Raw genomic sequence first — 12,326 nt, 5'->3', positions numbered from 1 at the left:
CAGTCCCAAACACGGAAAATAATATAGCAAGCACAACCAAAATCACACTAGTTACTGACTTGTAAAAGTCCTTGGTAGCAACTTCGGCCCATGGGAAATTGCTCCATTTTTGGATTTCTAATATTTTTAAGTCTAATTTTCTTAGAAAATATCTCGCAAAGGAGCTGGGAAACCATTATGCATATTAAGTAGTTTTAGATCCCTGCTCAGCTCACACATTGTAAGCTATGGTTAAAAGACAAGTGAAAATCCCTTTTGACTACAAAGAAGATGTATACGCTACACGGATCCGACATAGGAGCTAATCTGACTGATTTTTCCCTGGACATGGCCAAGCCAACGTAATCTCCTCCGGTTGACAATTGTGGCCGTAGACTGGATGTTATAGTAGCGGTGATGCACATCAGCATTTGCTATAGCATCTATTAGTGCAATAGATGTCGAACCTATTGTTTTTTAAAATATTTAAGCTAAAATAGTATTGAAAATACATAAGTTCTTCCATTCTTGAGATAAAAGAAAAATGCTTCCTATTCCGTTCCAATTGGCACAGTTTTAGAACAGTAGTTTTTAAATAGCTTGGGACAAAAACTCAAAATTTAGCGCAAAGAGTTGGGGGTCAAGAAGGGGCTAGCCTCCTCATATACATAATGTTTTCTGTTCGTCTGGATTTTTAACGTTGCTCTCTACTTTCATTTGAAAAAGAGATTTTTCTAATGTAAATGCTCTTTGTTTTTAATAGCCTACCCGGCACTACCATATATGTGACATTATTATAATTTCAATTCCTTAAAGGTTTGAACTATTGTCTCACTTTATTCTGCTAGTGTTTGGTTTAATTCAGTCTTTTACTTTTATTTGAGGCTTAGACACCAAACGTCCATTGTGTTGACACTTCAGTTGGCTGAGCTCAGAGAGTAATATTATTGACCCCACCCCAAGCCAGAAATTGAGATTAATTAAACCAGGACTTTAACCCGCATCTCAAAGGACTAGCGTTGCGTCTCTAGGGTGCCACCCACTCGGCTAGGATGGATCTTGCCTGATAATACAAATCGTATAATTTTAAATGTAGTAGTTCTGTTTTAACCCTGTTATAGCACAGAGGATCCAAGCTCTCCAAGGCAATACAAGGCTCCTTAATTGGCTCCTGTGGCTCTAAGGTAGGGTGAAAGGGTTGCTTCCTGTCTCTGTAAAAAAGACCCAGAAAATGAAATGTCAATTCAGCCCTCTATGTCCTATCCATGGCTCTGGAGAATCTTTGTCGTTTTAAATCCTTGTCAATTTTATTTTAAAATATCTATCAAATAAAAGAAAAAGAAACAAATAATCCTGAGCTGTCACAGTTACATAGTAATTCTTACATTTTATCTGAAAATAAAGATGAGAAATTACACAAAAGGTGTAAAAAAGCCAAAAAATCAAAACTAAAAAATGGGATTTTTTTTCAGCAAATATTTTACTGTGTGATTTGTTGAAAAAGTTTGGAATTTCGACATACAGAAGATAGATTTTGGATTAAAAAAAATTTCTCAGAGATCAAAAATTGAAACGCTTGAGCATATATTTCCAGACTGACGCTATCATTCTATCCAGAAAAGGATTTTAACGCAATTAAAAAACCCACTAATTATATGGAGCTACTCGGGATATTTAATTATTGTTTTTTTTTTCGAAATACTACACAATAAATGAAACATGAGAAGATATCTTTTGCAGCCTGAAGCTCGAGCCAGGAGCAATTTAAACAAAACAAGAAAATCTATGAGTCTAAAATATTTCTGAATTTCCAAATTTATAAAACTAATAGCAGCTGAGACTACGAAGTTGAAATTTTTTCCTTGCCTAAATCCATGTGGAATGTACGGTCTCAAATAATCCCTAAAGCGTGAAAAGATTTACTGAGCGTCATTTACATCTCTCGATCTAATTTATCTGCAATGGCTTCAGAAGCAGACGGAGCGACAGATGGGGATAAAATTTCCAATTCACGACACGGTCATTTTTCATGGCTTTTGCGTTTAGATACGGCAAAAACGTACTAAAATATATTGCTGGAAACTTCTTTTTTTCCTTAAAGAAATTTTCGTTCCAAAAGAGTAATACTGAATGCAACAATAAGCCTTCTGGCTTGAAAGCTTTTGTTAGAGTTGAATAACCTTTTATTGCATTTTCCTTGTTTTGTACAATCGGTAAATGGGGGTGTAACAAAGACATTTTATAGCTACATTTTGAAGAATCTTCGTTTCAGTTGCCATCGTGGTAGAATACTTGTTTAATATTCTGAAACACCAATGAACCGTTAAGATGCCAGAGCTGCATAAATTGCAGCTCAGCTGATGTTGGTTGCTGCAGTGAAGGGCGAACTGCAGCCTATAGTGATTTAAAGTTGAAAAGTCGTTTTAAAAAAAGTCAGGTGAAAAAATATTTTTATTTCAAGCTGATTCAAGAATGATAACTGTTATGCAGGTTTATCTATGCGTTAGATAAACCTATATAAGCCTTTTTTTCGCAAAGACTTGATGAGAACATGGTCTAGAACCCCATTTTGACCCCCCCGATCTTGAAAAACAAGGGAAATAATTTTTTGTATAAGTGGCCGTGATGGGCCGGCTTTTTATTTTTCGTTTATCGATTAAAGAAACGGTGATTCTACTTAAAAAAGAAGATTACATGCTGATTATACCATTTTTTTCAAGATTTCTTTTCTTTACCGTGAAAAAAGAACTCTCCTTACTCACCTTATAAGAGAAATGGCTTGCACCTAAAATATACCAAAATCCTTTAAAAAATTACATAAACAATTACTGTGAATGCAAGTTTGATTTACATGCACCAAGCAATGTTCAGAGCAATTCAGAGATGATATGGAGATGATCGATGATAGAGATGAGATGATAGTTCAGAGATGATATGATATGGAGCAGTTCAGAGATTTAGGTTGCCTGCTCATTTACTTGAGTGTTGATAATGTTTGTAAATATATTTTCAAATTAAAAACTAAAATTCATCAAATTAAGAATTGGTTTATTCATCAAGAATTTAACAGTTTTTCGTGCTTTTTTGTATAAATAATTTATTTAAGTTGAAATGAGATTTAATTGAAAATATTTTGTAATTAGACTGTAATTGCTGGATTAGTTAAGTTGTTGAATTGACTAGTTCAAAAAAAGAAAGGAAACCAAGAAGAAAAACTGGTCTATGACCAGTAAATGAAAGCGAAGAGAAATAAGCAAAGTCCAACAAATGTTTTCCCGTATATAACAAGGCATCTTCAGCGTAAAAAAAAAGAAAAAAAGAGAAACTAAATATCAAAAAATCTTACTAAAAAAATATATAAAGTAAAATGGAGTAACATAAAATATATAATATACAATTACTTACATTTACAATTCGCAGCTACCTCATCAAGCCACGAAAGTAACTAACAGTTCGTGTTGTAAATGTAAATTATTGTTTATTATATATTTCATGTTATTATATATATTCTTTAGTAATATTTTTTAAGTTTTAATTTTTTTGTTTACCCTGAAGACGCCTTGTTATATACGGGCGAAATATTCGTTGGATTTTTGTTGTTTCTCTTCACTTTCATTTACTGGCCAAGGACCCGTTTGTCGTCTTGATATTCATTTCTTTTTTTTTGTCATGGCTGGCCAGTTCAGCTTTAGATCTTTTATTGATCAATTCCGTCTCAATTTTGCTTCTTGTATTTAGATTCCTGATTATGTTGTCGTTTCATAATGCAATTAATAAGTAACCATTGCTTTCTTTAAATTTGGTTTTCCACAGAGCTAAGCAGCCACCACAGCACCATCGAAATACATTTGAACATAATTGAAAATAACTGTATTTTGATTGAAATCCTTAATAAATCCTTAATAAAGCCAGAAATTAAATAAACAAACAAGTTTATTTCCACTGAAAGCAAGAAGCAACACTAAAACTTAAAACGAACTGAAATTGTTACGTATATGTGGGGGGGGGGTGCCCCCTTGTCAATACCTCGCTCTTTACGCTAAAGTTTTTTAGTATTTCAAAAGAGCTATTTATTCTTATTAAACAGTTTTTGTGATTCAGGGTTCATTCTTAAAGAACGGGACAAAATACGAACTTTAGCATAAAGAGCGAGGTATTGACGAGGGGACGAACCCTCCTTATATACGTAATAATTTCTGTTCATTTAAGTTTTAATGTTCCTCCTTAATTTCAGTGGAAAAAAACTTCTTTTTTTTATTATTTTTATTTAATTTTATCAATTTAGGATGTCTTTAGGAATGTTCATGTAGTTAATTGCTACGCGTTAGGAAAATTTAAATTTTTCCCTAGCGTATTGATTTATATCCTTAATAGTTTATGTTTTTGTTTATTATGTAAATAAAAGAAAAAAAAACAAATCTGCCTTTGTCTATTTTATTTTATTTTTTTCTAGTTTTCGTGGGTTTTTCTTTAAAATTGTGGTTTACTATCAAGTTCAATAAGTCACAAGGACATTTCGTAAAATTGAAAATAATAATAATTATTTTTTTAATTGTTACCCTTGATTAGTAAAAACATTTCCTTAAGATACTTGGACTAAATCCATTTTCAAATGGATTTAATTTCCTTAAGTTACTTGGACTAAATCTATTTTCAAATGGGTTTAGTCCAAGTAACTTAAGGAAATGTTTTTACTTATGAAGGGTAACAATTAAAAAAAAAAATAGTTATTCCATTTTCAAATCCATTTTCAAATGGATTTGGTCCAAGTAATTTAAGGAAGTGTTTTTACTTATCAAGGGTAACAATAAAATAATAATAATACTTATTCTCAATTTTACGAAATATCCTTGTGACTAATTGAACTTGATAGTAAACCACAATTTTAAAGGGAAGCCCACGAAAAATAGAAAAAAATAAAATAAAAAAGAGAAAGGTAGACTTGTTCTTTACTTTTATTTACATAATAAACAAAAACAAATATTACTGATATAAATCAATACGCTAGGGATTAATTTTTCCTAAGGCGTAGCAATTAACTATATGAACATTCCTAAAGACATCCTAAATTAATAAAATTAAACAAAAAGAAAAAAAAACTAATTTTTTCCACTGAAATTAAGGAGAAACATTAAAACTTAAATGTATATAAGGAAGGTTCGTACCCTTCAATACTTCGCTCTTTATGCTAAAGTTCGTATTTTGTCCCGTTCTTTAAGAATGAACCCTGAATCACAAAAACTGTTTAATAAGAATAAATAGTTCTGTTTAAAGTACTAAAAAACTTTAGCGTAAAGAGCAATGTATTGACAAGGGGGCAACCCCCCTTTATATACGTTATAATTTCAGTTCGTTTTAAGTTTTAGTGTTGCTCCTTACTTTCAGTGGAAACAAATTTGTTTGTTTATTTAATTTTTGACCGAACAATGACCGCTCGTCCGGAATAAAGCATACATTGGTCTGCTGACCACGTGTCACTGGATACGGAGGAATACCCTAAATAGACTCTCCACGCAAAGGGTGAGCTTGACCTCACAAGGTGGGTGGAGCCCACCCCAGGGACAATCAATAGTTAGACTCCTCTAGCTAATCAGGTCCCAGGCCTAGTGTCGGTTGGGCTTGCGACCCTCTATCCGAACCTAATTGCAAAGAATAGTGATGTTATTGCCTCGGATGATCTATCTTCTTTTTACTCTTTCAAGACCTCAGCATGTCCCCGGGCCGAAATTTGACCATCGTCTGAACCTTATTGATCAAGGTGGTCTTCGCCTAGCCACCTGGAACGTTCTGACCCTTAACTTCCCTGGAGTGAAGTGAATGCTTGCGCTAGAACTCAAGCGTTTTGGTGTGGCTGTAGCAGGCGTAACTGAAGCTCGCCTTATAGGAAACGACTCTGAAGACATTGGTGAAGGCTATCACCTAATCTGGTCGAGTGATCAGAGAACCAAAACTAATAGAGTCGCTCTTGTGCTAGACTCTCGGACCAGGAAGTGCCTCCTTTCTTACGATAAAATATCAGACAGGATACTGACAGCGCAAATCCAGCACACACCTGGAAAATGGACCATCATTGTCTGCTACGCCCCAAAAAACCAAGCCTCAGATGAGATGAAAGATCGTTTTTACGCCCAGCTGTCTAGCATCCTAGCAAAAGTATCCCATCATGATGTTTTAACCCTTCTTGGCGACTTCAACGGCACTGTCACAGATATAGATGGCATTTGGAACAATGTTCTAGGACCTATAACACCCGAATACTTGAACGACGATGGGCTAAGGTTCCTTCAGCTGCGCAACATGCACGATCTTGTGATCACCAAAACCCTTTTTCAAAGGAAAGAAGTTCACAAAAATACCTGGTATAGCAATGATGGACGAACAAGATAGATGTTAGACTCCATAATCGTTTCCCGACGTTGGTGATCCTCTATAACTAATTGCCAAACTCACAGAAGTGCAGAATTGGGAAACACCGACCACAGGCTTGTCGTCTCTAACCTTAGACTACGCCTGAAAGCCCAGAAATATTGTCACCGTCCCCCCGAATTAGACCTGAAAAATCTCGCAAACTCCAACACGCGCCAGGTCTATGCTGTCTCCATTTCAAACTGTTTCGACTGTCTTGGTCAAATTTCAGAATCTGAAGAAGCATGGCAACTATTCAAGGACGGCGTATTGCTTTCCGCTGAGAGTACTATCGGTCGTCTGAAGCCCAGAAAAAAGTCCTAGATATCGCAGGAAACTCTAGATGTCATTGAACAACGTCACAAAGCACGCCTAGCGAAGGACATGGTTACCTACAGATGACTGAGCGGTGTAAGAAATAAACTCCTCCATAGAGACAGAAAGCTGTTCACCGTGAAAAAGACCACCGATCACGAGGTGGCCGCCAGAAAGAGTGACGCATGCGCTTTATACAAACACCTTCGGGATCTTACAGATGGAAGGCCATCTTCCCTAGGCCCTCACACACCTAATGATGGAAATATTCTCACTGACGAGAGTGCTCAACTGTCTGCCTGGAAGGATTACTTCTCTTCACTTCTAAGCCTGGACTGTGTTAGCCAGTCCGACTTTGACCTTCTTCAAGTTGCATCCAGCACCCATGAGGCCATGTGTGAAAGTGTGCATATCCCTTTCACCTCTACAGAAATCCTGAAATCTCTGAAACGGATGAAAAACGACCGAGCCCCAGGACTATGTGGAATCCCTGCAGAACTGCTGAAATATGGTGGGGCAGCGACTCTTCTCTGGCTCCAAGTACTTTTGTCCATCGTATTTCGTACAGAATGGATTCCAAAAGACTGATGAGCGGTCATCATTCTGCCTCTCTGGAAACGGAAAGGCAGTCGCAGAATCTGCTCCAACTATCGTGGCATCACACTCTTCTCTGTGCCCGGGAAGCTTTCCGTTATGACCCACCTGGACCGCTGTACCACTTTCCTCAGAAGCAAATGAAGAGTCCAACAGGCTGGTCTCATGCCAGGAAGGTCCAAAGTAGAGCAATTATTCACAATGCGGCAGCTGATAGAAAAGACTCGAGAATTTCAACAAAAAGCATTTGTTGCCTTTGTGGATTTCAAGGCTGCGTTCGATTTTGTCGACCTGCAATCACTCTGGCTCATACTGAAAACAACGGAATTACCAGCGAAGAACTGCAACGCCACCTCCAGTTTGGGTTGCATTATGGCGATAGAGTACTTTCAGACGCTGACTATGCTGATGACCCTGCTCTTGTCTCCAATTCACCGTCGAAGCTCACAGAAACCCTAGAGATCCTTGCTGATGAAGCCTTAAAGATAGGGCTGTCAATTAATTGGCAGAAGACAAAAGTTATGTTTGTTGAACCAGTCACCGCGTCCCCCACCAGTCCTAAGGATCAATCCTCAAAGATCTAATGCACCGTATTATCAAAGCCTCAGAAGTAGTGGGAAGACTAAGTGCCCTTTGGAGGAAACTTTCTATCAGTCGTAGGACCAAGATGCGCATATACAATGCTTCAGTCGAATCCGTGCTTCTTAACTAAGCCGAATCCTGGCCAGCCACTCAGTCTGTGCCTAGCACCTTAAATATCACCCAAAACAAAACATCTTCGCCACATCGAAGGACTAAACTGGCACGATTTTGTTAGCAACGGGAGCCTCCTGGCGTTAACTGCTCAAACTCCCTTCTCAGTCCAACTCGCCCAACGAACACTACGCTGGTACGGACATCTCCTTCGCATGCTCCTGGACACTCCCACACGAACGATTTTTTGACTTTGATCCCGTGCTGCACGGCCGGAAACGCCAAAGAGGTCGTCTCCCAGCCAGATGGAAGGACACAATAGGTGCCTTCTTAGCCATGGTAAATATTCAGGAGTACTCCCATATCTTTGCAAGAGACCGGTTTAAATGGAGGCACCAGGTAGCATCATTCTCGACGCCAGAAGCATTTCGGCAGGAGCATTAAGTCCAGTAAGTCAAGAACAATGCCGGGAAATCTGGCGCCCCTTTCATGGAAAATTCTATTCCCCCATGAAACTCCTCCCCCCGACCCCTCCCAGCCAGAAACTATCCCTCTGAAAACGTCTGTATACTTCCCAGTAGCCAATACTATTTCGTATACAATGGGCAAACTTCATAACTTTTGGGACCGTGAGGAATTAAGTTATCCTCAAAGACATAGTTGTTAGATTTTTTTACTATGCTGAACAAAATGGCTATCTCAAAACTTTTATCTTGTGTCACTGGGAAAAACCGAGCATGGGAGGGGGCCTAGTTGTCCTACAATTTTTCGGCCACTTAAAAAGACACTAGAACTAATTTCCATTCGATTGAACCCTCTCGCGAAATTGCAGGATACCTGGGTCGATACCATCACCCCTGAAAAAAAAACAAATGAACACACATCCATGATATTTCTTATTGCAAAAAATACAAAATTCCACTTTTTTTAAATAGGAGCTTGAAACCTCTACGGTAGGGTTTTCTGATAGACTGAATTTGATGGTGTAATTTTCATTGAGATTAAATGACTTTTAGGAGGTGTTTCTCCCTTCTTTCGAAAATAAGGTAAATTTTCTCAGGCTCATAACTTTTGATAAGTAAGTTTAAACTTGATGAAAGTTATATATTTGAAGTCAGCATAAAAATTTAATTCCTCTTATGTATCTATTGCTATCAAAATTACATTCTTTAGAGTTCGGTTTCTATTGATTCGGGTCGCTCCTTACTTACAGTACGCTGCCACGAACTGTTTGGTAATAATTATAATAATAACAATAAAACTGTCCTAGAAGAATCCTAGACTAATGAAAATAACAATAAAAAAGAAAAAAAGGAAACAGACGCTGGTCTTCTCTCAAACAACCTCATGGTAACAACCACCATCCAAATATAACTCCATACACCCAACTCCTTCAGCCTGCTCACTCCTCCAGCCCTATATCTAACTCACACCCCCCCCAAAAAGAAAAATCTCCAAGAAATACTGTTTTAATCTTTTTTTAAGCTATGGGAGGTGTTCAGTCTCCCCAACACTAGCAGGAAGCAGATTCCATACAGAAAGGCTATGATACTTCAAAATAAAACCAGATCTCACACCATTTTCAATGTCCACAACTAGATTATAACATCTCTTTTTATCATGCTCATGAACAGAACTTCTAAAACAGTAAAACTCATCAAAAGTTTCCGGGACTAGATTATGCTGACAATTAAACAGAATCACCGTCGCTTGATAGTCCCTTATCTGTCAAATCAAACATTGAGTAGCTTTACAGACTTAAAGAATGCACTGGTGTATTTCACATTTTTACGGACTTCGAAATTATTCTTGCTGCTTTATTTTGTAGAATTTGCCCAAGCTTGTAATTAACATGAAAATTACTGCTCCAAACTAAACATACGTATAATATATACATATAGATTATTGCAAAATTCATCGTGTGAAGAGCACGTCCCGGCAGAATATGTTTCGATCTTCTGAGAATGCCAGCTCCAAGTGCAATTTTGACTGGGTTAACACTTTGAACCAGGTGCTGTAAGGCGTGCCTCGTGGAATGACCCTTACGAAACCCAAACTGTGTCTGACTCAAAAGCTTATTAATCTGAAAGAAATCATAGAGCCTTTTATGTACCACATTTTCCAGTACCTTTAAAAAGATAGGTAGAACTGAGATGGGTCTCCAGTTTTCTATGTCTGCCTTACAACCACCTTTGTGAAGGGAAATGACACCTTCAGAGTAGTATGCTTGCTAATTGGAAGTATTTAATTGCAATTTCTTAAGAGAATGTAAAAAAAAGCTTCTTGCAAATTTTTTAAGAAAATATTTAGTTTTATGTTTTGAAAAATCTTCCCGGCCAGTTCAGTCGGTAAACCATTGTGATTTCATATTCCCACATCGAAGTGGAACCAGGGCCAGCTTCTCTATTACATTTTCAGGGCATAGCGAACTGTTTCCTGGAGATCATTCTGGCAGCGAACTCTATTCGGGAGATCATTTGTGAGGACCAAAGGTTGTTTAAAATTATATCTGAAAAGTACTTGCTAGGTTGAGGCAAAAATATTATTTTTTTCCTCTTTTTCCCTCATTATTATTGTTATGAGATGATGAAGTGTTAATTATCTTTTATCGTGTTTTTTTTTCTCTCTTTATGTTTATTGATTAAAAGTTGAAAAGTTAGTTCTATGTACCTGCTTAGTCACTAATGCTATTTTTGCCTTTCTTTGGGTGGGCACTTTCTTTGACTGACAGTGATGGAACACCGCATGAATAGTTTACGCTAAATCACGAGGGTGCATTAGTCATGGACTTTGCCATGAGTGATGCGTTTGGTTCTGCTACTGATCCCTGGGTTCAGGTGATGATTTTGGTTAAATCATACACAGATCAGACTTTTCAGAGAAGTTACGTTTAATACTTTAAGCTAATTAGGTAACTAACCCCCCCCCCCCCCCCAGCAAAGAATCATAACCACAATCAGGCACGGAATCATGATTTTTTTCTGAGGGAAGGGGAGTGGGGCAAAACCTTCAAAATAAAAATGAATTATATCAAAATTACAGCATATAAAATTATTAAATCATAAATGATTGTAAGATTTTGAAAAGGCCTCAGGATATGAATTACAATAGATGAAGTTATCAAATCATAAACAATTATAAGGTTTTTGGGGAGGCCCTAGGATCATAGGAACTGTGATTAAGAAAACCTCTTCTGGCTAGGTGCCCCTTGGCTTCATTGTTCCTCTTCGTCATAGTTGGCCTCTCTGAACATAAATAATTTTCAAGTGCTTAGATGCCAGTGTTTTTGCTAAAATATAAACTGAAAATGTGTAATCCAGCGTACCTAATGGCTATTAGGTTTTCTAATGAAGAACTGCTTAATTGATCAGTGGTTTCTTACATTTCAATTTACAGCATAGTAGAACAAGAAGACCTTAAAAGCCTTTATGTCTCCATGCCCTATAGACGATTGAACACTTCAAAGAGATTCTAATAGACCTTTTAGACTCTCAGAACTCTTATATGATGGTTGGAATATATTTAATGTGAAAGTGCCTTTCATCTAGAAAATGAACGCTTTTCATTTGCTTTCAAAACCATTAAATTGAAAGAGACCAAATTGTGATGCTTTTTGGCTCAAGTCTCTTTTCTTATATTTTTTTTTTATACATTTTGCATTAAATAAAAAAAATTCAATACAATTAAATTCTGAAAAGCAAGAAAGTGACTTTTTATTAGGGTGTTACATGCAGTTTTCTTGAAAGCCAAGAAAGAAACATTTCATTATCTTACCTTTATTATATGCACAGAGCAATGCACATGCACTTTGCTCACAAGCAAAGAAAGCGAAATTTTATTGTCTTACCTTTTTACATGCACAAAACGGTGCACATGCACTTTGCTCACAAGCAAAGAAAGAGAGATTTTATTATCTTACCTTTGTTATATGAGCTAGACAAGTAAACTGATAAGGGTATAAGGCGTGATTCAATCATTCCGATAGCCACGTGTTTAACATCTTTACTTGATCCGTATACCATAACTGAAACAAACCAGAAAGTTAGATTTACGTTGCTTAGACAAGGTTTGTTCCTTGGTTTATGGTTTATGGTTTGGTTAATGGTTTGAAATAAACCATTAAATTGAAAGAGACCACAATTGTGATGCTTTTCTTGTATTTTTTTTTTTTTTTTTACATTTTGCATTAATTTCTTTGTGGATACAGAATGATGATAAAAACAACTAGCTGAGAAGACAATCCACTCATTCAAAATCTGAACATACTATAAGGGTCATGGAGATTAAAACAGTAGAAATTTTGACGAGCTTTGTAAGTAAATTAAATAAAAAAAACGAGT

General features: G+C 36.7%; 1 protein-coding gene across 1 annotated transcript; it reads left to right on the top strand.

Moving 5' to 3' along the window:
- Positions 1-5,796: 5,796 nt before the first annotated feature.
- Positions 5,797-6,366, top strand: LOC136030820 (craniofacial development protein 2-like). The gene has a single exon (XM_065709865.1). The coding sequence runs from the start codon at positions 5,797-5,799 to the stop codon at positions 6,364-6,366; it is 570 nt and encodes a 189-aa protein (XP_065565937.1).
- The last annotated feature ends 5,960 nt before the right edge of the window (positions 6,367-12,326 follow it).

Source organism: Artemia franciscana, chromosome 9 (assembly GCF_032884065.1).
Source record: "Artemia franciscana chromosome 9, ASM3288406v1, whole genome shotgun sequence".
Lineage (NCBI taxonomy): Eukaryota > Metazoa > Arthropoda > Branchiopoda > Anostraca > Artemiidae > Artemia > Artemia franciscana.
Note: the sequence above shows the minus strand (reverse complement) of the source record. Positions and strands in the feature narration are given on the sequence as shown.